This window comes from Nanorana parkeri, unplaced genomic scaffold (assembly GCF_000935625.1).
Source record: "Nanorana parkeri isolate BGI_ZX_2015 unplaced genomic scaffold, ASM93562v1 scaffold67, whole genome shotgun sequence".
In the NCBI taxonomy this organism is placed as follows: domain Eukaryota; kingdom Metazoa; phylum Chordata; class Amphibia; order Anura; family Dicroglossidae; genus Nanorana; species Nanorana parkeri.
In genome coordinates this window covers 920696-948431 of record NW_017306335.1, presented here as the reverse complement: position 1 = coordinate 948431, position 27736 = coordinate 920696, and the positions used below count along the sequence as shown (strand labels likewise).

Here is a 27736-nt window from a genome sequence, read left to right as displayed (position 1 = left end):
CACCCCACAGGTCTCCCCAGGTAATGGATCACCCCCCAGGTCTCTCCATGTAATGGATCACCCCTCAGGTCTCTCCAGGTAATGGATCACCCCTCAGGTCTCTCCGGGTAATGGATCACCCCAGATCTCTTCAGATTACTCCTCAGGCCTTATCAGGTGTTAGATCACTTCCAGATCATAGATCACCCCCAGATCTTTCCGGGTAATGCATCACTCCTCAGATCTCTCCAGATTACTACTCAGGCCTTGTCAGGTAATTTATCACTTCCAGATCTGTACAGGTGATAGATGACACCCAGGTCTCTCCAGATAATAGATCATTCCAAGACGTATCCAGGTAATAGATCACCCCCAGGTCGGTCCAGGTAATGGATTATTCCAAGCTGCTACCAAGTAATGAAGCATTCCGAGATCTCTTCAGGTAAATAGGCCTCTGCATGAGTCGAAAAGGGGTCCCATGATCAGGTGGCTTCTCTCTGCGGCCACCAGCCCCGGTACTTCTGGTCCCTCCAGTGGCCCCTGCAGCCCCTCCCACACGCGTTCTCTCGGGTGACACTTCCAGCCTGTTTTCTCCGGTACAGGACAGCAAACACCGGTTTGTTTTGTTCCAAGTCCAGGGCCGGAAGTCGGGGTCAGAGGCAGCCGGAACTGTCCTCCTCCGCCGGTCGAGACGTAGTGCGCAGCCGTGACAGGAGGAAGGGAGGGGACTACGTCGAGGGGCTCAGCGGTCGAGAAGAGGTGTAAGGGACACCGAGACCCCGCCGGTGTGAGGAGGATGAGATCCGGTGGAGGGATACTCGGAGCAGTGAGTGACGCATATCCCTCCGCGTCCCACACAGCGCTGCACCGCCCAAACCTGCCGCCAGAGGGAGCCGAGAGCCTTATAGGAACCAATCAGAGCTCGGGGGAGGAGAATCCAGTCACTATACCCTACAACACTGGGAGCGGCCGCCAGAGGGAGCGTTGGAGCAGCGAATAGCCAATCAGAATCCGGGGGAGCAGGCAATTCCACCAGCCTCTGCTACTAGTGATTATTATTACTTGGGAGTAGGGAATGTGCGGCCGCCTATGATTTGGGATCATCGTGAGAGAGGGTGCAGGGGGCTGAGTGGGTGGAAGTAGAAAAGACTTGGGATGCTGGAGGCAAGAGGGTGGTATTATTTGTATTTATATAGCGCCAACAATTTACACCGCACACATTCACTCAAGGAGCTTACAATCTAAGGCATACATACAGGGACAATTTAGACAATACCAGCATGTCTTTGAGTGTGGGTGGAAACCAGAGTACCTGGAGGAAACCCACACAAGGACACACGAACTCCTTGTAGATAGTGACCTGGCTTGGATTTGAACCAGGGACCCCCAGTGCTATAAGGCAGAAGCGCTAACCACTACACCACTGTGGGTATGGTTGGGAATGCTGGAGACATTCCCAACCAATGGAGGATGGGGATGTTGGGAATGCTGGAGACATTAATGGAGGATGGGGATGCTGGAGACATTAATGGAGGATGGGGATGTTGGGGATGCCGGAGACATTAATGGAGGATGGGGATGCTGGAGACATTAATGGAGGATGGGGATGCTAGAGACATTAATGGAGGGAGGAAATATGGATGATGGAGACATTATTGGATGTTGGGGATGCTAGGGACATTAATGGAGGGACAGGATATGGATGATGGAGACATTATTGGATTTTGGGGATGCTAGGGACATTAATGGAGGAAGAGGATATGGATGATGGAGACATTATTGGATTTTGGGGATGCCAGGGACATTAATGGAGGGAAAAGATATGGATGATGGAGACATTATTAGATGTTGGAGGGGGAGATGGTTGGCAATACTGGAGACATTACAGGATGTGGTGACATTACACCAATGTAAGGAGCATTCTTCCCACTGATTACCCTTCGCTGACCACCAATTGAAGGAGTAACTTTTCCACTGACCACCAATGTGAGAGAGCACTACAATTTTTACCACTTGCATTTCATATGGACAATATTATTTATTTCATTTCATGATTATTACTGAACATAATAAAGTTGTATAGAGCAGCCCTGGGTGTCAACTATGCTAAGTACGTCACATTCCCCATTCTTTTATGTATTCTTGTATCTACAATGTACTGTCCACGCTAATGTCTGGTGAGCTGAAGATGTAATTGTTAGCAGGGGTTCCCTGAGATTTGAAAGTTATTTAAAAGGAGGAACCCTTCAATTAGGTTGGGAAATGTCCATGTTGCTTTGGAGAAATCACCCTCACTTCCTGTACCAGAGAAACAGGAAGTGATAGAAAATGTACCCAACGTGAGGGAATAGGCTGCCAACGCACCAGGACTAACAGATGATGGACATGCATCATTTTTTCCAATGCAACTCAGCACAATGAATGGTAGTGCATTACCACATGTTGTGTGCTGCAATGTCACTATGTCGCCCAGAAGAAGGGACCCTGCGTGGCCATGAAACGTTGGCTGTATGACGCATGTGACAATTTAATAAAAAGTGCTTTACTTCTTGCACATATAATCGAGTGCTGGTGACTTCTATTATGGACTGTATCTGACACGGCGCCATCCGTGTTGTCACTTCAAGCACCAACCTTTCAACGAGGTCTGTACGCTGTATGGAGTGCAGGTGATTTTGTATTATCGACTGCAATGTCAAGAGTCGCATGGATTAGCGTGTTCTACCACTTGGGGGCCACAGAAAGACCGAGTGTCGGCTTTACATTGGAAACGATTCTGACAGCTGAGCTGCTGCCAGATTGCTTCCAAGGGCCAGTGTAGAGCGCCCACCATTTACAGACCTCCTCCCTGCTGAATGCATCCACTTCCAGTCCATCAGCTGTCATTCCCTGGTTGCAGAAGCCAGAGTAGAAGCTATTGGAGAGCAATGTGTACTCCAATAGCTTAATTGGAGTGGAAAGGTGACACTAGGAGTCTAATTGACCTTCAATGTCACCTTAAAGAGAACCTGCCACCTTCAATGGGGTATCACATAGGGGACTTGTTAAACCCCCTTATGTGATAGCAATTCACTTAAGCAAAAAATAAATAAAATTAAATAAATGTAAAAATAAAAAAAAATCCTTTAACATCCCCCTGCCACCGCGAGCGTGCGCATATTAACATAAACACACGTCGGGTGTGATTACATACGAAAACAACGATTGCGTTACATGTTAGGTATCGCCGCGTACCAGAGTGAGCTGAGTAGGGCCAATATCCATGGATATCTCTCAACCGATGACCTGTATGGGCTTTTAAAGCGTTGCCTATTGACAATTTGGGGTACTATATTTTGTTGCCGTTTCAAGGACGCACACAATTTTTTTACCTGGGCATGTTGTATATATATTTATTTATCGTAACCTCATCTTTTATATTTTATTAAAGTATTGGGTATTATATCGTGTTTTGGGATACTAAAATTAACTGTTTTTATACTGAAATGTTAGGTTTGCTAAAGAGTTGCGCTAATATCCTGCAATGTAACATTTTGCAACTGCCACCATTTTATTCTACAGGGTCTTTGCTTTCCGAATATATATTATGTTTTGGGGGTTTTATTTAATCTTCAGGCCTAAAATGTGGATTATAATATGTGCAAAAATCACAAAAAAGTCTTGGCAGCGAAAGGGTTAAAGAACAAGCACTCTATTTAGGGTTCCTAGATATGGACATGCGACCCTGGTAGTTCCGCCAGTGATGGGACATGTGTTACGATAATCGCAGGATACATTTTGGTAACAACAGGCTTAGATGCGTTGACGTATATTGCGAAAACCTATGCGATAACGCAACACACCTAGATGGCAAAGAGAAATGTTTTTTACTATAAGCTGTGTATGACTTTGTATACTTTATATCTTATATTAACAATAATTAATAAAAGCAATTCTTGCTCATATTATCCCTGGACTATATTTCTTATAGACTTGATGAAACCTATAAACAGAACGAAATCAATAACTGCAATCCTGTCAGGCTGCGTCAGGTGACGCCGTTTTACGCTTTGAACTGCATCTCCCGGCATGCCCCGTGCTCTTGTAGGCAATGATGCGGTGGCTGATTTGTGGAGGAACGAAGACGCGTTTTGATTGGTTTGGTTGGCAGAGGCGGCTTGTTTGGTTTCCAGGTGTCCGGGTAGAGCAGGCGGCAGCAGGAGCGGGCAAAGGAGATCGGGGAGCAGGCTGGAGAGGTGGGAGATTGCCTTGTGTGTGTTGGAAGGGAGTTCTGCAGCAGAGCTGGACGTGTGGTGGTGGGACATCTGCAGCATAGCATGATATTGCTTTATATTGAGCGGCAGTTATCACTTATACTTTTAATCCTTGCAGTGTGCAGACTGACACCTTGACAACCTATGTGGCTGGCTTCCTCTGGCGCGGGGGAGTCATGCTCTGTGCCTGGCTTCCTCTGGCTCGGGGAGTCATGCTCTGTGCCTGGCTTCCTCTGGCGCGGGGGAGTCATGCTCTGTGCCTGGCTTCCTCTGGCTCGGGGAGTCATGCTCTGTGCCTGGCTTCCTCTGGCGCGGGGAGTCATGCTCTGTGCCTGGCTTCCTCTGGCGCGGGGAGTCATGCTCTGTGCCTGGCTTCCTCTGGCGCGGGGAGTCATGCTCTGCGCCTGGCTTCCTCTGGCGCGGGGAGTCATGCTCTGCGCCTGGCTTCCTCTGGCGCGGGGAGTCATGCTCTGCGCCTGGCTTCCTCTGGCGCGGGGAGTCATGCTCTGCGCCTGGCTTCCTCTGGCGCGGGGAGTCATGCTCTGCGCCTGGCTTCCTCTGGCGCGGGGAGTCATGCTCTGCGCCTGGCTTCCTCTGGCGCGGGGAGTCATGCTCTGTGCCTGGCTTCCTCTGGCGCCGCCGCGTGGGGAGTCATGTTATGTGTCTGGCTTCCTCTGCTGCCACGCAATTTGTGCGGGGGCGGAGCAGGGAAAATGCTTATTGCATTCTGAGATGTCGTCTGCCCATGGGCTGGCACAGTATGTGGTTCTGACTGTATGACCAGATCCATTCATGTGCACAGAGCTGAACCGCAGACATGAAGAAAGGGGGGGGGGTCCAGCAAGGATGAGCAGCAAAATATTGCTTCCATGTACTCCGATGTACCTCCATACAAAATCTCCATTTTGCTCCAGTCTTATGAGTGTTTTGCTCATTTCTGCCAAACCCTTTTAAGGCGAATCAATTTTGCTGAAATGTTGCTGCTTGTCTCTGCTGCCCAGACGTTCCTGTGAAGGCCTAATTTAGGAGCAGGTGGATTGAGTGTGGTCCCCTACTCTCACAGCACACCTCTGCCTGCTGCTTTCCATTATCGGAGGATTGCCTAATTTCAAACTTGGCATCTAGCACCCTTATAAACCAGGTGCCATATTCTCTCCCTGCTGATTGAGGCGGGAGCAGAGGAGGCAAAGATCCCCACACAACATGATGGACTCGGTGAGGGAGATCTATCAAAGGCAACCGTAAACAGGAGCACATGTGACCAAATAACTAGGAGACCGCTGCTGGATTAATAAACCCTTTTTTAGCACCTCTGCAACAACATAAAACACCCCCCGACCACTTCTTATAGTCAGGACTAAGGGTCGGGAGGTGGGATTTCCTCCGTCAGTAAAACAAAGCTCTCTTTTGGACATTTGCTGTGTGATAGAAGCTCATTGACTGCGTACACATTATTGGAACAAGATATTTAATCTATTCAAAAACCTTTTTTTCTTTGTAGTGGATTTTGCAGGAGTGAGAGATGGATCGTACTCCACGCCGGGACCCTCGAGGAGTCAGGTATGAAAACAAGTTAGCAGTGATTACATTTATTCATTAAGGCCCCGTTCACATTGAGCGATTTATCGCTCATATTTCCGCGCGATATCGCTCTATGTAGCATCACCAATACATTTCAATGGAGCTGTTAACATCTCGTCGCTCAATATCACTTGTAGCTCGTCGCTGGTAGCTCCTACATGACCCTTTTTTAGAGCGATTTTGAGCGATATTGCTCCTGATTGCATACAGCCCAATAGGAAGAAGTCGCGCGACACGTTGCTCAAAGTCGCGCGATTTTCATGTCGCTCAGTATGAATGGGGCCTATTATATATATATAATTAGGGATGCACCGATATATCGGCCGCCGAAACATATCGTCCGAAAGTGCCATTTTCTGGCCGATACAGCGGTGCATACCATTCTTTCTCTCCTTCCCCGCTATGCTCTGCTCTGTGTCCCAGCGGGGGGGTTCTGCACCGCCCCGCCCAGCCTCCTGTGACAGCTGTCAGGAAAGAGAGCAAGTGCAAACACTCAGCGATCAGTGAACGCTGATTGATTGTAAATAATTGAGGACATAGTTTTTTTTTTTTACTATAGCCTCAATTATGAATGAATGGGAAGTGATCTACATCACCTCCTGTTCATTCATAGTTGTGATTATACTAAACACACAATGTTCTGAAGTTATGAATGAACAGGAACACTCAGAGGATTTTGCTGCCACAAGGATTAAAATACCCTTGCAGCACACCGGAGAGCTGGAACATTGCTCATCAGACAGTGCAGTGGTCTGCCAGGCCCAATGCACCAGACAACAGTGCACATGTTTCTTGAGCAGTGGGTGTGTAAGTCAGCTGGGGACCTGCATCACTGCGCTCTTTGTTGAGTAGAGGTCTGGCTCTCTAGCACCAAATACTGCATCATGGGATGTCAAAAGCTACCCCCTAGCACTGAGTATTTTTCATGATGGAAGAATGAGCAGCAATGGAGCCTAACCTAGGTCAAGGGGTGGGCTATAGAGCAGCGAAAAAATTGGGAGAAATGTCCTCTAATGCAGCGCTGCCCCTGAGGTGAGGGTAAACAAATGTCGGTTGCGGTACTGGGTGTGCGGCTCCTAAAATTGCGGACCGGGGTGTCCAACGTTTTACTGATAGAGAAGACAAGAAATACAGAAGCACACTACCAAGTGGTGACTGAGCAAGAAAAAATAATAAGGGAATAATGGAATGAGACTTACCAGGGTGTGGGTACTAGCGCGTTGTCAGCGACGAAGTGTGGATGAATTGGGAGTCCAGGGTTGCTGGTGGTGGTGGGCAGGGTAATGTGGCAATAGTTGGTGCTGGGAACAATACGATGTCAGAGGGGATCTGGGTTTCACCACTTGGTAGTGCGCTTCTGTATTTCTTGTCTTCTCTATATAGAGCAGAACTCCAGCCAAAAATGGCAAACAAGCTAATAGCCAGGTACAAGATCAAAAAGCAGTTTTCGTGCAACTATTCATCTTCAGTGTGTAGTTGTCCCCTGCAGTACTTTTCTGCCATTTGATGACATTTTCCCACCACGTTAATGATCTACTTCCTCTGAGCCTAGGCTGCCAGGGACTTGCCCCTAGCCTGTGACTGCACAGTAAAGCAGAAGCAACACAGTGATGAGCTCTTCTCTTTCTCTTCTCCTTCCAGCATGCTTCTAGTCCGCACATGAATTGATTGGCTATTTGTGCTGCTTCTTCTGCTCCCACTCTGTACTTTGCCGTACAGGTACTGCAAAATGCAGATACCTTGTCAAATGCTGGTACTTGCACTGCTTGCATTTAAATATTGCATTTATTTAATATAATTTAGGTTTAATATGTTACAATTTGTATATAACAGTTTAGTGATGTATTAATTTATGTCTTTCATATCTGCCTACAATTTAGCTTTAAAGAGACTCTGTGACTTTTCGCTGAATGGGCAAGGCGACAGGGTCTATTTAAGTCTTTCAGCTCAAGCTGAACAACCTGGTACACACTTCCATGTTCACCTTGTTTTGGCAGAAGGCAGCAGCCATTTGATTCGCATTGTACTGCATGACAACCAAATGCTTGGCAATTGATGGAAAGCAGCCAGTTGTCAGAGACGCTGTATGCGTTAATGTGCACACAGGATTTAGCTGCATTTGCCTTTAAAAGGACCAAATTGGCCTTTTAAATCTCTACCAGCCATCTGTTCCTCATGAAAATTTCCTCAACCCTCACATCACGTGTCATCTCTTTCCGCAGGTATAGAACACCCCAGACTCCGGAGACCTCCATATCCTCCAGCCTTACTTGTCACCAAGTAGACTCTACCCCTCTGCCTCCCATAAATGAGCGCTTGGCGTACCTCCGCCCGTCCCGTGAACTGCTGGAGTATTACCGCAAAAAGATCGCAGAGTTTGATGAGGAGCATGAAGAGCTGGCGAGGAAACTGGAGCAGTACAAGTCCACTTATGAGGAGCAGGTGAGTATCGGGGGCTTTTCTCTCTTTTTAAAGACCGGTGAAATAAATTGGCAAGATGCTTTCTTTACTGGAGGGAACCTGAGGCAGTATTTTCCCTGGGAGAGATGGCAAGACTGGAGCTTTATGTTAACATTTAAGTATAGATCTCCCTGAGGGTACCCATAGACCTGGCTGTTTTTATAGAAAATTCCACCTTAAACCAAGAAGTATGGTAGACTTTTTATAAGCTCCGCCTTACATCAGCAGCCATATTGTATAATTGATATTGGAGTAGTTATGTGAAGCTCCAGCCAACCAGGTAAGTCCTCTGGTCCATTCGGTTGCCTCCTTTCTCTTGGGGAGATTTTTTTGTTCTTGCTTTGTGTCCCGGTAACAGAAGGCGGGAAATCTTCAAGCAAGGAATGCCTGTCCTTCTAGAACTTTCAATGGGGGCGGTTCCCTTTTACTGTAAGGGGTTTTTCCTTTTGCTTCCTATGTGGTCGCTGGGCCAGGAAGTGAAGGGATTCCTCTCTAGCGGTGGGGACACAGCAGTAATAGTTTGACAGAGATTCTAATCCCTCCCCCACTCTGCAGTTTTGGCTCATATATTTTAAAAGCAGAACGCCACATTAGAAACAACTTATGTTTTTATTTACGCAAGAACCAATCCGAGGACTGTATCTTCCACCAACCAATCACCTGCAGACAAACAGATAAAACACTGCATGTTACTGGAATGGCAGAGAGTCTTGACTCCTTTTTGCAGCCTTTGCCACCCCCCCCCATTAGGTTTTGTGCTGGATTTGCCCATGCAAGAGAACAATAAAAGGAAACTCATTGTAAATATTGCTGTTTGGTGCTTCCCCTCTGATCCTAGCACTGGACCACTAGTGACATTTTGTAAGTCCAATTCTACCTCTCCTGGGAGGAAATCGGAGAACCCTATTGTACTGTAACACAAACACAGGGAGAACCTGCAAACTCTAGACTGTTTAAACCCAGGTCCCCCAGCTCATCACAGCAATAGTGGAAATTACTAAGTCATCATACATTAGAGGGAATTTTCAAAACTGGAGCAGAGAGAATCTGGGGCCGTTGCCCATGGCAATCAATCAGCTTCTCTCTTTAGTTTGTTCAGTTATGATTTGAAAATGATTGAAGCTGATTGGTTGCCATGCACAGCTGTTCCCGATTCGGTCTGCTCCCGTTTTGATAAATTCCTTTCAGTGTGTTCTCTTTGTAACCTTATTGTTCTAAATAGTAACGCAAATAGCCTTTACTAAGTGTTGGGCCTGTCAGGTAAAATGAAGAATTGATTGATGTTTTCTGTTCTAGCACAAGCTGCAATGGGAGATGCGTCAGCGGGAGGAAGAGATTGCAGAGCTGCAAAAGGCTCTCAGTGACATGCAAGTCTATCTGTTCCAAGAGCGTGAGCATGTGCTGAGATTGTACTCCGAGAACGATCGGCTAAAAATCAGGTGGGCATCATGCGTGTGTTTTGTGATTTCTACATGGAAAGAGAATACTGGGCATTGAACAAGATACAGTTTGCAGAAGGGTGTCTCCTCATTCACTGGCACTGCATGCTGTCTGTACTGTCAGATAAACTGCACAAAGGCACAGCTGCTGGATGCCGCAGCTTGTTACCCCAATGTACTCCTTAAAGGGGTTTGTACTTATGGGTCACAGCATGATCCCTCTGTAGCTTCTGGGCCTTTCAGTGCCTCAGGTCTGGTCACCAGCCCACACTTCTAATCTACAAGTTTTATTTTGTTATCTTGAATGACAGGAGTTTTACTCACAATGCACAGCAGGCTGTCACAAGGGCACTGTGTGCCTAGAGACAAAGCAGTTTACCCACTTGGCATATGCAGATGGTTGATTGCTGCTGTCAGGCACAGCATGCCATGCTCTGACAACATTAATCTATTTTGCAGCTGTAAACTCGGAGCGCACAGCTGTGTGTGCTTTTAGTTATGTGACAACAGTCAATGCTATGGATCTCAGACTAATTAATTAAATCAAGCCAATCAGCGTAAATCCTGATGGTGTTTATTACCAAAGTAGCCATTTCCAGTGGGCAGGGAGATTCTCAATGGGTTGCATATTTGACACCACTGCTGTAAAATGCTGATCTAGAGCAGGTGTAGGCAACCTTGGCACTCCAGCTGTTGTGGGGCTACAAATCGCATGAGGCATCACAATCTTCTGACAGCCACATCATGACTCCCAGATACATGACGGGGTTTATAGTTTCACCACAGCTGGAGTGCCAAGATTGCCTTTGGAGATGAGGAAGGATGTTTTTCTGCTCGAGTAAATAAGACCATGCTTTAAGGTTGTTGTGGTGCCTTCCTCTGGGTCAACTGCAGGTTTAGGGTTCTAAGGATGCAAGGTGTTTCGGTTGAACTCTATGGACATGGGTATGTTTTCAACCTTTGTCACTTATATAAGCAGTTTTTTTTTTTAGGAAGGCTGTTGTTCCCCCAGTAAATGATAAAAGGCGAGTTTTGTTAACCATAAAATCCTGTCCTTGCTGAATTATTAAGGGGACATAGACCTCGCCCTCTGTTATGTACCATAACAGAGGGCGGGGGTCTATGTCCCCATAATAATTTAAGTAGAATTCATTTTTAGGGCTCTCATTCTCATGACCTGTTGTGGTTTGCATAGCCATTTTGTTCTTTCGATATTTTTGGTTTCCATTTCTTGGTGTGCAAACTTCATACAGGCAGGGCTTTGCTCCAACAGTCTACTGTGTACTTACCTTACACCTACTAGCACGTTTCTTTGCCTTGGAAATTTGGAGGTGGGTGGTGGTGTCATACTGTACATTTATAGAGAGTTCTGAGTTTGTGTTGTAGGCTGCTAACGTTGTATTATTTGTTGCAGAGAACTGGAGGACAGAAAGAAAATCCAACAGCTCCTGGCTCTGGTTGGAACCAGCAGTGGGGAAATCACTTATTTCCACAAAGAGCCTCCAAACAAGGTAGGAAGAAAGAAGTAAAGCTATTATGTCTGACTTTGCTTTCTTCAGTTATACAGGTATCGAAGGTACTGTCCATGTCTACACAGCAAAGAGGGGCTGCTGAGGCCAGCTCAATGTTTTCTAACACCCATGTATAATAAAGGAAGCCATTTTTGTGGGTGGAACTCCTTTTTTATCAGAATATGAACATCACAGCAATGCAGACTAATTTATCAGTTTTTCTAATTACCAATTAGATATTTGGATGCACCGAATGCAACAAAACCCTTCCCCTTTGTACTTTGTACCAGCGATACCCTTCTCTAGCCAAAACTGCTTTAAAATGCAGCAGATCATTTTAACTACTTCAACTCACACCTGTACATCCCCTGTGGGCCAGAGCAATTTTTACATTTTATTTCTTTCATGGCCTGTTTATTTAGTAACGCTGTAGTGCTAGGATTTCTTTTGGTCATATTGTCTTGCAAATATGATTTTTATTTTATAAAATCCGTAGACAAAAAATGTAACAACTTGATCAGAGTCTAAAAAAAAAAAAAAGTTACTGTTGATAATATACAATTTTTATTATAAAATTCATGTTTAAAATGAATACAAAGCTTTGCAAAGTTATTTACAAATTTAAATATAGGCTTTTTGTTCATTTTGTGCTCTTTTTCTCATGGCAACACACATTTTTTTTTTTTTTACAAAATGAAGCAAAATTTGAATGTTAAAGAGAAAAAAATCAGCAGGAAAATAATAGCTACGGAAAGAAGGCTAAAAGGAGTTGGCTAGGGCTGATTAGGGTGAACTAAGGGTTAATAAGAGGTTAAAGGAATTGGGAGACAAAAATGTACTCTTCCCAATACTTGGAGCTGGCGTGTGACACTGCAGGTGAGTGATCACTGATCACTCAGCCTGTGGTCCTCTCCCCACAGGGATTCCCCCCTCCTCTCAGTGTCCCTCCATCACTCATTTGAGGGACAGATGAATGAAACAGAGTAAATAAAGTAACAATGTTACTTTGTATCTCTTCATCCTTTGTCTGAGCAGTGTTTAAAAAACTCACAGTAATATTTTTGTTTACTGCAGCTATTACAACTGCTGTAGATACACAGCAACTCCGACAGCTTGGGGTACAGGGGGTTGGGAGCTGCAGAGGGGTAGGAGGGACAGTGCATACTACACACTCCCTATGTGCTCTGAGATTCCATCCCATAGTGCATTGCGGGCACCTACATTTGGATTGGGATATGATGGGCATGTCTCAACTGAAAATGGGAACAGAGTTGATGTATGGTTCTCTGCTTGCTCCAGGGATCCTGAGTTTTCTGGTGCATAAAAAAAGAGCAATTTTCATATAGCAGCGGCATCCATTGGTTTCATATTTCCTTATGCTGATTGATTTAAACGTTCTGCTGAGGATAAAAACAGTTACTAAATACAGAACAATGCATACTATTCATGATGAATAAGCTGAGTAGAGCACAATTAAAAAAGTTACATGGTGAACTGTGCTTTTTCACCCCTAGGTCACCATACCACAGCGCACTGTCCAATCTGGAGATCCGCATGAGAGAAAAGAGCGTGTGGGCCGTCCGCTAACCGGTAAGGTGACTACATATTAGTTTATAAAACAAAAGAAGTATTACAAACATAATGGAGGAAGTGTTGGCCTGCTCCTATAGCTGAAATAAGAACAATGGTGATAAAAAAAAACACATACACACGCCTTCATATCAGCCAAAACTTTCAAAACTGGCACAGTGGCTGCTGAGATTGGGTAGATAAGATGGAAAGTTGGAGTGAGTGATACAAGCTTCCATCTGTTGCTCTCAGGAGATCACACTTTGCAGGCAGTTCAGCCCACCCTTCAAAAATGGTTCCAGATTAGAAATAGAAGTATCTGTATTTAGGTTAAAGGGATTCTGTGAGTCATCTTGAAAGTCCCATTGATACTTACTGTGACGACATGCTCATCAGTTTATGGGATATGTGTGTGTTATTGCTGGGTTATTTTTAATTATGTTATGCTGCGTAACCTGTTTATCAAAAGACTGCGGGCACCCCCCCCCTGTCCGCCCCCCCCCCCTCCTCTCCTGTCCCCTTTGGCTCCCTTTTGTACTCCAAGGAGCTCAGGACACCTTGCTATGACTCCTGCTATGGCTGTCTGCAGCTCTTTAGCAGCTAGACCCCTGTAGGGTTGTGTAGTCAGAATGTTTGGGGAGGGTAGGGTGCATGTGATGGGGTTATAATCTTATCTGATCACTTTGTATATAAAAGGTTGCACAGTTGCTCAATAAATGAGTTTGTGCCACCCTGCATTTGGTTCCGGCTAGTGACTGGGTGCTAAAGATCATCGGGGTATCTCCTGAGCAAAGAAGACTACAGAGGTGGACATCTTGATCCTAAGTATCGGGGTCCGTCACACTTACCTTTACCATGTTCCCCACCACTCCATTAGGCTCTTGTTACAGTATCAATCCTGCAAGGGACAGGAAAGCTATGCAGGGCAGTATGTGTCACTCCCTTGCTGGCTGGATGAGCGAGGTGTTGCTTTCTCCCGGCGACCTAAATTCAGCAGATTTGTGTCAACTAGAGAGTGACAGCAGCTGAGTGTTTTCCCTGCACATTTTAGCAATCCAGTTGCTTGTGTGCTCTCTCCAGCAACAGAATCGCTAGTGTGACATGAGCCATAGTCTGTTGGAGCTGTCAGAAATAACAGATGCTTATGGGTATGGGGGAGCACATGGCCTTCTACAAGATGCAGTGCTCAGGCCTAAACAGCCAATGACCAAGGCCAAACAATGTTATGTGGAGGAGGGGGAAACGGCCATTACCTGTCTGTAAGCTCTGACAAAGTCTAGACATTTAGGAATAACAAACGGAGAGTGGAAGTGTGTGTGTGGTGTGTGTTCAAGAGAACCTGTCACTTTTCCTTTAAAACATGGCATTTAATCATAGCAACAACTGATTTTTTTTTTTTTTTTTAAATGGACCATTATAACCTCTTGAAAAGGTGTTTGTTTGTTTTTATTAGATTACACTTTTCTTCTTGTGTGATTTGCAGTTTATTTTGCATTGTCATTTGATCAGACCATAAATATGATTCCATTTTTGTTTTCTCTTTTGCAGCCACAAAAAAAGGCCCACTTCGATCAAATGGAAAGACTGACAGAAGCCAAGCGCCAGAAAAGCTGGATGACCAGACACTTCTGCTTCAAGTGAGTCGGTGCTGCCTGTTTTATGAATGCAAAATGCAAAATTGCTAGTTTGTATCCTGATGTCATAAATAATGCATCATTTTCACTGGTGTGGCTATTTCCTAATTCATAAAAAAGCTAGGAAAAAACAGCTGTTAAAACATCTGTAAAAATAAGGGCAACTGGACTTGCTGTATTTTTGCTTGAAGACGTTTCACTGGACATCCGACCAGCTTTCTCAATTCAGAATGACTTGTATCATTAAAAAGCCACCCTTGAGCTGCAGTCCACTGACGTTGTCTAGGCTGAGATGATATCCTCAGTCTGCTGCTGGCAGGATGGAACATTACCTCAGTCTCCTCTCCCCCAGTGAACATACTGCAACATTGTAAATTTATAGCAAGTGACACTGTCTTCACCAGCAGGCACAAGGAATGAAGTGGTTGTGTCATCTGAGTCAGCATCTCAGTCCAGAAAGTATATGGTGCCTCTGGACTATTATGCTGAACAAAGATGTTTTCTTCCTTCTGGAAAGGATGACATTATCAGAGGTAGGACTGTGATGTCTGTCAAAGGTAAAACTGACATCTTGTGTATAACTGTACAGTATTTCTTAACAATTCAGCGGTCTCTGTGTGTCCTAATTCCTCCAGGTGGAGGCACTGCAGGCCCAGTTGGAGGAGCAGACCCGCCTCTCCAAAGAGCAGGTAGAGTCCCTACTGGATGATCGGAGGATCCGGATGGAGGAGGCTCAGGTGCAGCATCAGAGGGAACAGGACAAAGTCAAAGAACTGACAGATAAGTGAGTTTCCAAGGGCAGTGTTCTCTTTTGTTTGCGCCTTCCCGTTTTTTTTTATATCTTACAGCTGTGAGTACGCCTTTTAGTGTGTGTGTGTGTGTGTGTGTGTGTGTATTAGTCCCATAGATAATAAATTTATAAAAGCTTTTCCTGCTAAAAGATGTATAAATAAATATGTTTTGTATATACTGTTGAAAGCATTTTGTTATATCTGTTAGATAAGTGCAAAAAATGCCTGTTGATCCTGCCAGATATCCAATGCATTCCCATGTCCTGTGCACTCAGCAGTGTAATCTCAAACAATGTTATCAACCCTGTCCAACTCACTGTGAACTATAGAATATCTCCCCACATTTTATAGAGATAAGAGTGGGGGTGTTCTGTAGGAGGAAGCAGCCCAGGCTGACAATGTTGCTGATCTATAGAACCAGTACAGTGAGTAAGCATTGTCACTATAGGACAGGAAGTTTGATACTGGAAAGAACATGGGCTGGAAAAAAAAATGGAAAAATAAAACTAATGCAGCCACCACATTGAAGAACTGGTAAGATTTTTGTTTTTGAAGTTAAATGCACAAAAAAGTGTTTTTAAACTATGAAGCATTTTGTAAATGAACTAATGTCTCTTTTATGTATTTTTGCCTATAAAAAAAATCTGCTATCTGTAGGCTGAATAAGACTCAGAAGCTCCTCTATGAGAGCACCAGGGATTTCCTGCAGCTGAAGTTTGAGGGTCGCGCCAACGAGAAGTCCTGGATGGCGGAAAAAGACAGACTGCTGCAAGAACTCGATCGCTGCCGGGAGCAGCTGACATTGAGTCGTGACCCAGAACGGGAGAGAGAGAACGAGCTCGAAATCTTTAGATTGTCAAAGGCCGAGAGAGTGGCTCGGACATCACGGAGTGAAGAAGTCAAGGTGATGATTATATAGTGTTGTGCAGATTTTAAAAGCCATAGGTGTGCTGTGAAAGGACTGGAGTAAGGAGCAGCGTGGAATGGCTTTAGACACATTGGGTTTGAATTTCTAAACCCATATGATTTTTACTCGGCTTTTTTTTATTGAATTGCCTCCCTCACCTCCACTGCAAGTGGGATTTATGATAGTTTAACCCTTTTGGTGCCACAATGTAGGGCATATGGCGCTGGCAGTGGGCCCCCGACAATTGGCTTTACACAGATTAAGAGACTCTTGTCGGCTCTTAGACCCCTAATGTCACCTTCTGCACTGCCTTCTCTAGCTGAAAAGCAAAGCCAAAAGTGATGCAGTCAGCATCGCTTGCAGCTTCATTTAGAGAGGAAGAGATCTGTGAACGGATGTTTCTCTTGCATTGGCAACATAGGAAAAGGACATTAAGGAAAATCTACCCAATGGGGTCACAGACTCGTATAAAAGCTTGAAAGGCATCTTTGACACTTTCACAGTCATTACAAAGCCAAAAATGAAATTTTGGCTGGAGTTAGACTTTAATACCTTTTCACACTGTTTTCACCCTGCCTTGTTTAACCAGAGCTTTCCTACTTGTGACTTGTAGAGCCTCACGGAACAGCTTGCACAGGCTAACCGGCTGGCAGACATGTACCGTGAACAGTGCGTGGCCCTGGAAGATGAGCTGGCAAAGATCCGGGAGGAAGGAGATGTCGGACGGGAGATATTTAAGGTAAGACCTATATAAGAGCTAGTGATGTTTAGGAGTATGGAAATCTTAAAGGATAAGTATGTTTCCCTACCAAATAGTTTTTTTAGCCTGTCTGACAGACTATTTATATGTGTCAAAGTTACTTTTCAACTCCTTGTTACAGTTAGGGCAATAAATCCTTCTAAACTAGCCCATGCCAACCCCCTCTGTGAAATTGGTAAATGGGTGTGGCTTAGTGATTTTAACCTCTTCATGCCTCCAATTGTACTACATCTGACAGAAAAAAGATCAGCAGCTCGGTAAGCAAATTCTGAAGCATATAACCCATGTGCAGACACATTCCTAGCTTAGATCCTCTGAATCATGCCATCCCTATACATACAAAACCCTGGCAGCGCAAATTAGCAGCAGCTTAGCTCCCTGCTGTAAACACATCCCCAGCCTGCTTGCTTCTGCACAGTAGGGCAATGGAAGGAGGGTGAGGGAAACTGCTTGTACGTGAGACATCTACTGCATTAACATGCAAATATCTCTGCACGGATTGGTTGGGAAGATATTAGAGTGTGGTGTTTTGTGGAGAAGAGTGAAGACATGTACCATGGAAAGTGTTTTCTCAGACAGCCTGCAATGAGGATACAGAGATGGGTGAGACAAGACAGAGGCTAAAGCTGGTATAGCTGCTATACTTTGCTATTCAACTGGGAGAGAAGTCTTAAAAAGCAGTCAGTGTCAATTAAATGTAATTGCAAAGAGTAATGCCCTGTGAGGAGTATTACCAGGATTTTGGGAAAGTACACTTGTTTAAATGCTTAATTTTTTGGCCCTGTCTTCTGTTAATATTGAGCCTGAAGTTACACTTGGGCAACTTGAACCCAGAAAGCAGAAATATCAGATGTTCAGATGGTAAATGGAATTATAATCCAACTGAAATTCAATTATTGAAAGGGGTGGGATGGGAAAGCCAGGCTGGGTAGGAAAGAGCTAGATTCTGCTGGATGTCAATCAGCCAGGAAATAAGCCGGGATCTGTCTGATTTTCTGCAGCTTCCAATGCACAGGATGAGAAGCTCACAGTATGCAGTGAAATCAGAGTAAGCAATTTCAGTCCAGAAGAGGAGCTGGTACAACTGTGCCAAGGCCTAAAGGGAAGGCTGGAGTTTAGCTTTAAGGTGTATGTAATGCCACATTTTGGGTACAGTAGGGATTAGGGATGCACCGATATACTGTATCGGCCGCCGAAACATATCGGCCGAAAATGGCACTTTTGGCATAATGCCGAAAGAGCCATGTTTCAGCCGATACACCGGCGCATCCCTGGTTTCTTTTCTCCCCGCTGGGCGCTGCACTGTGTTCCAGCGGGGAGAAAAGAAAGTGACAGCTGGCCGAGCACTGCAGGACGAGAGCGCTGTGAGCGGCCGGCGTCTCTCCTCCCACGCCGCCTATCCACAGTCCGGCAGAGCGGTGTGTGGGTGGAGACAGCCAGCGCGGTCACAGGAGGCTGAGCTCACCTCCCGCACCGCTCGCTCAGCCTCCTGTGACAGCGTGTCAGAGAGGAGAGCGGGCACAAGCAGTTGGGATCAGTGATCGCTGCGTGTTTGTAGATAATTGAGGACATGGTATGTTAACTATATCCTCAATTATGAATGAATGGGAGTGATCTGCATCACCTCATGTTCATTCATAGTTGTAGGTATAGTAAGCATACCATGTCCTCATGTTATCAATGAACAGGAAGATTCATTCCTGTTCATTGATAACAGGGGATACAGAAAAAGAGATCGACTTGTCCTAAATCTCTTTTTCTATTTTAAAAGGACATCAGGGGTCTGTTTAGACCCCCAATATTTCCCCAAAGCCCCTAAAAGCAATGTAAAAAATATTTAATAAAAGATGAATTAATAAATATAAAAAAATTAAAAAGTTTCTAAAAAATAAATAAAATAAGATTTAAAAATATTTAAAATAAAACATTTTCGGTTTCGGCCTGACAATTTTTTTTTTTTATTTCGGTTTTGTTTCGGTTTTAAAAATTCCATTTCGGTGCACCTCTAGTAGGGATTAGTTTAAACACCGGCGATAAAAGACCACCTACATTGTTAGATTGTGATAAGTCTGCAAATTAAAATAGAATTGTGAACAAAGTAAGCTGTACAGTAGACAAAGGATAATTGTTTTTTTCCACTCGCCAAATCAAGTTCTGATAACCTTCTAACAAATTGTTCCATAGATGATAATTATCGCTTATCCCTGGATGACATGATCCGTATATAAAGCTCTGAACTGATAAACATTGCATTACATTTGCCAGCTGACACTTCATAAACATGTCACTTTTCCGCAAAAAAAATGGGCTGAAAATCTCGGCTTATACTCGAGTATATACGGTAATCAGTGAAAGCCATTGAAGTGATTGGTCCAGCTTACAACAGAACTCGTATAAGAGACTTTTGTACATAAAATTAAAAAGCATAAGCATAACTTTCATACCTCCCATTCCAGTTGTTGTCCCCATCGCAGCTCCCTCCAGCTCTGCTGTAAAATGGCAGCATTATGTTGCAGACTTTGTTAAATTTAAGCAATCCCATCACAGTAAGAAAAAAAGCGGCAGTATATACGTCTATAAAAATAGAAGAGGAATACTTCTGTCTCCACGGGGCACTGACTGCAGTCTTCACACTGCACATAAGCCTGTCAGTTTCTTCCCCCCCATTGCTCACCACCTTCCGTATTTCAGGAACGATCTGACAAGGTCGCCAAACGTCTTCAGCTTATGACCCAGCGTTATGAAGCTCTGGAGAAACGCCGTAACATGGAGGTGGAGGGCTTCAAGACAGACATCAAGCTTCTGCGCCAGCGGCTGCGGGACGTGGAAAAGCAACTTTTTAAGGTGAGTGTGAGGATAAATTAAAGGCCTGCTTTTCCCACAAGTTAGGCTTTGCTTTATGGGTGGATGGTCGGCAAGAAGAAATGTGAGCGGATACATTATCTGCTCTGCTCCTGTTTGAGCCGTGCTATCATTTAGCATGATGTAGCATGGATAGACACATTAGTTGATTCCCTTATCTTTAATGGGATTTATGATGGCTGCCATTGTGGTCTGTTATAGGTACAAGCTGTCATCCTGGATGCTTTACCATGCGAGTCAGTAGCCTGAAACAAGCATGGTGCCTGTGAACTCTTAAAGGGCATGCTTCTGGTGGCTCACTAGGTAGTGAAGCAAAGGGTGGGAACCTGCACCTTTTAAAGTGTCCCTTGTGCTATATAAAAATGTTTAAACCCAGCATTACCTGTGAAAGAAAAATGTGATTTACTTTCCTTGTGCCCATGCTGCCAAACACTTTTCTAATTCTGAGAAATCTTCTTGTGAAGTCTTTACTGAAACGGACTCTTCAGAAGTGTCAATCTTCTGCATCCCCTGCAGCTCTTACTGTCAAGAGTGCAGATCAGAGGGAGGAGCCAGAGTATAGTAGTGATGTAGAGGTCAGCAGGAGGAACAGTATAGAGCTGTGAGAAATCCAGTTCCGAAAGTGTCAGTTTCATTGCAGAGGTCACATGAAGATTTCTCAGGATCGGAGCAGTTTTTGGCTACATGGGCAGCAGGAAAGATCAGTATGTACAAGTATTAGTTTAAAAATGTTTATATAAAAGGATCTTTTTTTAAAAACAAGTCACCAATTGTAGCTCCAATATCACTAGAATTACATGTTCATCAGAAATACACTGTATGCAAAATAAAAGCCTTACAAAACTGCTCCTAATATTTACACTGCATATACAACTGTGCTAAATTTTATATACATCACATTGTATTATTTTCCTTTGGAGCCTATTCCTCTGTTAACAGCGATGTTGGGCTAAAATAGGCTAATACAATTCATAGTTGTTTGCTGAAGACAGAGAAACAGAATGTCACCCAGGCAGCTAGTATTTTCAGAGAGTTTGGCAATGGAAGCCTTTTCTATTTCTTTTGTTTAATTTGAGTCAGTTTGTGATTTAGATAAATGTCTTTTGGGAATTGTGAACTATATTGGGGTTGTAGAAGTTTAATTTTTGCTCCTTCATCCTGCAATTTATGAATATCTACAGGTCACACTGAACATTGGCCCCGATCAGGATCTGGCTATCCTTGGCGCTGTACGCCAGGGTAACAAGCGAACGCACAAGATCCAGGGAGAACTGCGCAACTTGAAGGCAAAAATCTACGGCCTGGAGAACGAGCTTCGAATTGGCTAAAGAGTGTGGTCTGGCAAGACAAGGGTTAACAAGGATTTCCCCAAGACTGTTCAGATAAGCCACTCTGTTACAGTGGCGACTGTGGTTTGTTCTGATGGGACTTATTTGACAAAGTTATGAGTTGTTTTTGTACCTGACACACTCAAAATGCAGCGGGCCATGTTATGGGCAAGATATCCTTTTAACCTATAATTTTTACTGAGATGCAAAGTGTCTATAGGTTTCAAGCTGGCTGGCCCACTGAATAGATTTTTAATTAGATCTAAACCGTCCATATAACTGGTCTGTTTTTAAATGGAAGAGCAAACGTTGATTAACATGAAATTCTCTGTATTGCACTGTGGATGGATTGCTAACATTCTGTAATTCTGTAATCCAGAGCCTCCAGCACTAGAAAAGGATGAAGTAGCATAGATGTGCAGTCCTTCAAATAAATCTGAACCCTATATGGATGTTTAGTTTGCTAAAGCGCTGTGTATCGCTGTGCAACAATTGCCATGCCTTTTCCATCTCTCTTTTGTGTAGACTCCCTTCCCTGCACTAGCTTCAGCTGCACAACATTGCTCTGGGCCGGTTTCCTAGAAGTGACAACAGTGGATCATGTCTTTGCAATTTGTGTGTGCATGGGCCGTTAGTCTCTACCAGAGAGGAGTGTGATAGGGTGACAACGTAGGAGCACAATTGGGAGTTTCACTCAATAAGAGGAAATGTCTGAACATGGCAGGATCACCAGGTAGTATTTTAATGAAAGCTGCAGATTTCAAAAGATAGCTTCTGCACTGGCTGAAGAGTATCTCCTGGTGTCACGTCGGCTCTACAAGGCCATATGAGACTCCCAGCACCCTTCACTTCAGTTTGCGCATCTGGACCAGAGCCGTAGTTCTACAAGATATCACCAGCTCCACACAATACAATAGGGAGAAATTCTATAGCTATTATTTTTTTTAAAACACCTGCAGCTCTCCTTTTCATGTTCGCTGTCCCTTTTTTAATACAGACTATAAATTCTAATGAGAGTTTAGATCCCCTTTTATGTTTTAATTGTTTCTTATCTATGGACAAATCTTTTTTTTCACAACTTTTTATGTTTTGTTTTTTTTATTGTATTAAATGCTGCTTCTCTTAGCATATTTATTAAGGTTTTTAAAAAAATCTCAAATATAAGTTATTAAAAACAAAAAAAGTGAGTCAGTTGTGTATCGAGAGTTGTGTTTTTCTTTGTGGTTTTACTTTCGTGGGATTCATAGTTCCATATTGACTTACACAGCACACGTTGCTTAAAGCCCATTTTTAGCTTGAGCCATAATAAAATGGTGGCTCTCCCAATATTGGTTAGAATGGAAATAAAAAAAAGTTTGCTTTTGTTGCATTACTCTCCTTTAATGCTGAGCATGTGCTGACCTCTGCAATCATTGATTTCCACCACTAGATGTTGCCAGTCTTCCAGGTTAAATAACAGCCAGTATCATTCCACTTTGCTTTCTCTCAGCCAACTTGTACTGTTGAGTGGAGGAGCAAGGGCAGCTCATTGCCACTGGAGGAGAAGAGGAATGGCCCATTGTGTCACTGGACTGGCCAGAAGTTCTTTGAGAGGAAAAAAATGGTATGGGGGTCCTCGGCACAGGACTTTACTGGAATGGGGAAGAAGGCAAGTATATTACCAGGCAGGCTGCACTCAGAGTGGGGGGTGGAGATACACTATATTGTCAAAAGTATTGGGACACCCCTCCAAATCATTGGATTCAGGTGTTCCAATCACCTCCATGGCCACAGGTGTATAAAATCAAGCACCTCGGCATGCAGACGCTTCTACAAACATTTGTGAAAGAATGGGTCGTCTCAGGAGCTCAGTGACTACAAGCGTGGTACCGTGATTGGTTGCCACCTGTACAATAAGTCCATCCCTGAAATTTCCTTGCTACAAAATATTCCACGGTCACCTGTTAGTGGTATTATAACAAAGTGGAAGCAACTGGGAACAGCAGCAACTCAGCCATGAAGTGGTAGGCCACGTAAAATGACAGAGCGGGGTCAGCGCATGCTGAAGCGCACAGTGCGCAGAAGTCGCCAACTGTCTGCAGAGTCAATAGCTACAGACCTACAAACTTCGAGTGGCCTTCAGATTGGCACAACAACAGTGCGTAGAGAGCTTCATGGAATGGGTTTCCATGGCCGAGCAGCTGCAACCAAGCCTTACATCACCAAGTGCAATGCAAAGACGTGTTCTTTGGAGTTGACAAATCACGCTTCTCTGGCAATCCGATGGACGTGTTTGGCGGTTGCCAGGAGAACGGTACTTGCCTGACTGCATTGTGCCAAGTGTAAAGTTTGGTGGAGGGGGGATTGTGGTGTGGGGCACTGCCGCCGCGGCGATCGTTCGCTTCTCTCTTCTCGGCCGCTTTGTAGCTATAGAGGAGAAGAGAGAATAGAAGCTAACGATCACCGCGGCGGCAGTGTCCCATCCCTGGTCCCGCCGGCGGCACACCTCGACATTCCACTCGCCCCCATGCAATTTTCACTCGCCAATTGCGAGGGGGTGAGTGGAAATTTTGAGGCCTGTCTTAAGACATCAGCATACCAAGACATTTTGGACAATTTCATGCTCCCAACTTTGTGGGAATAGTTTGGGGATGGCCCCTTCCTGTTCCAACATGACTGTGCACAAAGCAAGGTCCATAAAGACATGGATGGGGGAGTTTGGGGTGGAGGAACTTGACTGGCCTGCACAGAGTCCTGACCTCAACCGGATAGAACACCTTTGGGATAAATTAGAGCGGAGACTGTGAGCCCGGCCTTCTCGTCCAACATCGGTACCTGACCTCACAAATGTTCCAACATTCCCATAGACACACTCCTAAACCTTGTGGACGCCTTCCCAGGAGAGTTGATGCTGTTATAGTGGCAAAGGGCGGGCCAACTCAATATTGAACCCTACAGACTAAGACTGGGATGCCATTAAAGTTTGTGCGTGTAAAGGCCGCGTCCCAATACTTTTGGCAATATAGTGTAATTTAAAGGACAAATGTACTAAGCTAAAGGCACGCTTGTCCTTTAATTTTCTGTTTCTAAAACCTACTTATGAATGCCAGAATAGCTTTACAGTAAGAACTCATTGGGAAACATCCTTCCACCTTCTGTGCCTCAGCCCCTTACAGTCTCTGCATTTCTAGAAATTTTCATATGTAACAATAAAGGAAACCTGTCATGACAGATGGTATCTATGTATCAGTGGATGCAGCTGTGCGCAATTGCTCAAGATTTAGGGTGTGATTGATGTTCCCTAGGTGCATTCTGCCCCAAAACCAATGCCGCTTCTCATGGCCATGCATTGGTAGTTGGATGAGAGTCTGAGGTGTGACATAACAGCCAAGCTGACAGGTTCTCTTTAAAGCTGGGTACACATGGTTATATTGTTTTTGCTCAGCCTGCAAGCTGCATGAAAAAAAAAGAAAATGACATTCCTTCATCCACACTAAGCAGTGTGAATTAAAGAATCTCCTACTTTGTACATTCCATTCTGACACTGGCACCTGTCAGAATTCCCAAACAGTGCTTGCAGCTGATTGAATAAAAGCACCATTCAGCCTAAGATCTTCCAACGTGTTCCTTCAGCAAAAGTCGATCTAATGAGCCACTTATTTTAAGGGAATAGGGTCACAAGCAGTTTGAGCAAGAATTAGATGAGATTCAATCGGCCAAAATTTGCTCCGTGTGAACCCAGCTTTAGTCTCAGAATACTTTGTTGTAACTGCTGGGTGAGTGTATGCTTTAGAGACTGTTAGATACATGCTATCTCCCAACTTCTGAGTGCGCATACAAACAAATATTATTCTGTATTTGTTTACATCACACTAACTTTAGTGGCTTAGTGATTTGATACTATTATAGAAACTTAACATGATGTAAGGAAGCTGACAATACAGTAACCGTTGTCAGTAATCCCGAACAAATATTGATTTGAAAACAGCATGCAGTAACAAGCATCCATGCAGGTGACGTAAATGGAAAAATGCAGGCAAAGAAGCCAAACACACATTGGGGCTGCCATTGCAATCCTCTTCTGAAGACGCCAGTATTACATTGCATTATTGAAAAGTGAACTGGTGATGTGGCCTATACTTTCCACATAAGAAAGTGGAAGAGACCATCCCCACCGAGCCTGAGCACACATGGCTGGTTTGTGCTGGTCCTATGCTAACAAAGAACATGCTGATCGAGAGCAGAGATATGAGCTCATCAGTCTGCTGCTTCTCCTTTTACTATTCGTTCACAAAGACCTGTTAGACCCCATTCACACTGAGCGATTTCAGCTCAAAAATCGCTCCACTATCAGCTCAATGTAGCTTGTCCAATGCATTTCAATGGAGCTGTTCACATCTCAGCTTAATGTTGCTTGTAGCTCAAGCATGACCTATTTTTCGGTAGATTTCGTGCGATTTGGCCCAATAGACTTCAATGGTGTAGCTCAATGTCGCGCGACAGAAGTGTCACTTTTGCACAGAAATATAAACAGGAAGAGGAATTATGTCACATCAAGACCGCTTTTGATTGGTTACAGCCCAATGTAGCAGCTACAAAGTCCCTGCCAAAAGTAGCACTACGTAGCACGACAAAATGTGCACTGCAGCTCAAAATCGCACTGAAAAAAGCTTTTTGTGATGTAGCTCAGTGTGAATGGGGTCTTACTTAACTGCAGCAGATAATAATCGGGTCTCCTACCCTGCCAGACAGTGCTGTGTGGCAGAGCTGTGTAAATCTCAGCACTCTGGACAGAAATACAAACCCCTTGTCTGTATTTCAACTGTGTCTTTAGCTGTTTGCCTGGAGTTCAGCTTTAATTTTGCACTTGACATGCAAAGATCTTATGCTCGCGGCAATTATTTTAATAACAGGTGCTTTGGACCGCAGATATCCAGATGGGGCGCTACACACCAACTGGTCAGTGTCATCTGATATCACCAGGTACTGCCAACAGATGTCGCAGGGCTAAATAGCAGGAACATAAGGTATTGTAAAGAAAAAAACACAAAGAACTGGATTAATAGTAAGAACAGCTGGTTAATAGATGTGCTTTCATTTTGACATTTGTCTGATAATAATCTCATCTGCACCTACTATAGATATGTAACAGAGATGATACACACCTGGCAAAGGGCACGATAATATCACTGTTTCCTACAAGGGTTACCAATTCAATCACCATTGATTGATCTCCCCTCTCTTGCCGTTTTGGTGACAACTCTAAAATGTTGGGGTTCTTCTCAATTTCTGTCCTGAGGATAATGGTAGCAGCATTAGCTTTTTGTTAGGCTGCTCTCATTTGGTTTACAAACACCTCTTGTGCTTTCATCTTAAATATATGTAGCAAGGGGGTGGACCATAGTTCACAGAATATAGCTGGAAAAACTGATAAGATTGTTTGAGATATTAGATCAGGCACAGAAAGCTACAAGGACACTGGATTTCTGGCAGGATCAACAGGTATTTTGAAAGGAAGTCACCTTGAGGCTGCATCCTCTGCTACTTCACACCTGCCTGACTCCGCTTTGTGTCCTTTGGAGAATGGATGTGTCTGCTATATTTTTCACTTGAATTAGAGGATGTTTCTACTGCCAACATTTTCTGGTAGATTCATGTTGTATTTCAGAAATCCTGGAAGTCTCTCCAGTCAGCCAATAAATGCAGGTTTTCCAAGTTCATTTAATATATTGGTATTATCTCTGCAATGGTCCTGCAGATGGCATTGATTACCCGTCTGGGTTCAAGTTAACAGAGTACATGTGTGGTCAGGTGAGTTTATCTAGGAATTCCTGGGTTCTGGACCAGAGCATCTGCATTTCAGGGCATCTGCGCTCTGCCTGCAGTGATAGTGGTCACATTCAGTAGCCTGGTATTCTTTCTGGTACTGTCTGTTCTCTGATGACCGTGAGTATTCCTGTGAAACCCTTTCCTGAAGATACCAAATTCTTATATTTTTGTAATATGCTTAACATCAAATGGAAGGATGGTTGCTCTGCAGCCCAGCCAACCAGGATTTAATTTGCAATAATTGGAAAGCCAAACTTGGTGTTAGCCCTCGTTCACACCTGAACGTTTTGTAGCGCGTTCAACGCTCGACGAACGCTCTACAAAACGCTCAAAAATATAAATCCCATTGTATTCAATGGTCTGGTTCCCACCTTGGTGTATTTCCGCCCGTCCCTAACGCGCTACAAAACGGCCCACGCCTGAAAAGGTACATGTACTACTTTGGGCCGTTTTGTTGCGCGTTTCCATTGGGATACAGCCAAGTAGCCTTCGGAAACGCGCGTTTGTCGCGCGTCTTTACCGCGATTCGCGGTAAAAAAACGCGTGACAGACGCGCATATGCAATACGCCTAGGTGTGAACGAGACCTATGGAAGGAATGTGCCTTTTGCTCTTTCCATAGATCAGTCAGATCCACCCGTACCACCTTCACCAGCAGAAGATGACTGCTGTTCCTTTGCCTGTCGTAGGTCTCCCACAAACTTCTTTGACAGATGCAGAGTCCCTCCCTTCTCTAGAGGAGGAGCCCATGCCAGCCAAATTTCAAACTGCAGTTGTCTTTCCAAACCAGAAGAAAATCATAAACTTTTAAAGTGGATTATTTAACACTGTGTATTGGTCTGTGCTTAGCACTTG

At 44.3% G+C, this 27736-nt stretch overlaps 2 protein-coding genes across 2 annotated transcripts; one reads left to right on the top strand and one right to left on the bottom strand.

Moving 5' to 3' along the window:
• Positions 1-4306: 4306 nt before the first annotated feature.
• On the bottom strand, positions 4307-4843 carry LOC108804598 (octapeptide-repeat protein T2). Its single transcript, XM_018576421.1, has one exon. The coding sequence runs from the start codon at positions 4841-4843 to the stop codon at positions 4307-4309; it is 537 nt and encodes a 178-aa protein (XP_018431923.1).
• Positions 4844-5754: 911 nt separating this feature from the next.
• Positions 5755-21144, top strand: CCDC77 (coiled-coil domain containing 77). Its single transcript, XM_018576420.1, has 11 exons — positions 5755-5792; positions 8036-8255; positions 9570-9712; positions 11127-11223; positions 12738-12813; positions 14341-14429; positions 15062-15210; positions 15875-16121; positions 16738-16863; positions 19576-19728; positions 20928-21144. Exons 1-11 carry the CDS (start codon positions 5755-5757, stop codon positions 21072-21074), a joined length of 1485 nt encoding a protein of 494 aa, XP_018431922.1. The 3' UTR covers positions 21075-21144.
• The last annotated feature ends 6592 nt before the right edge of the window (positions 21145-27736 follow it).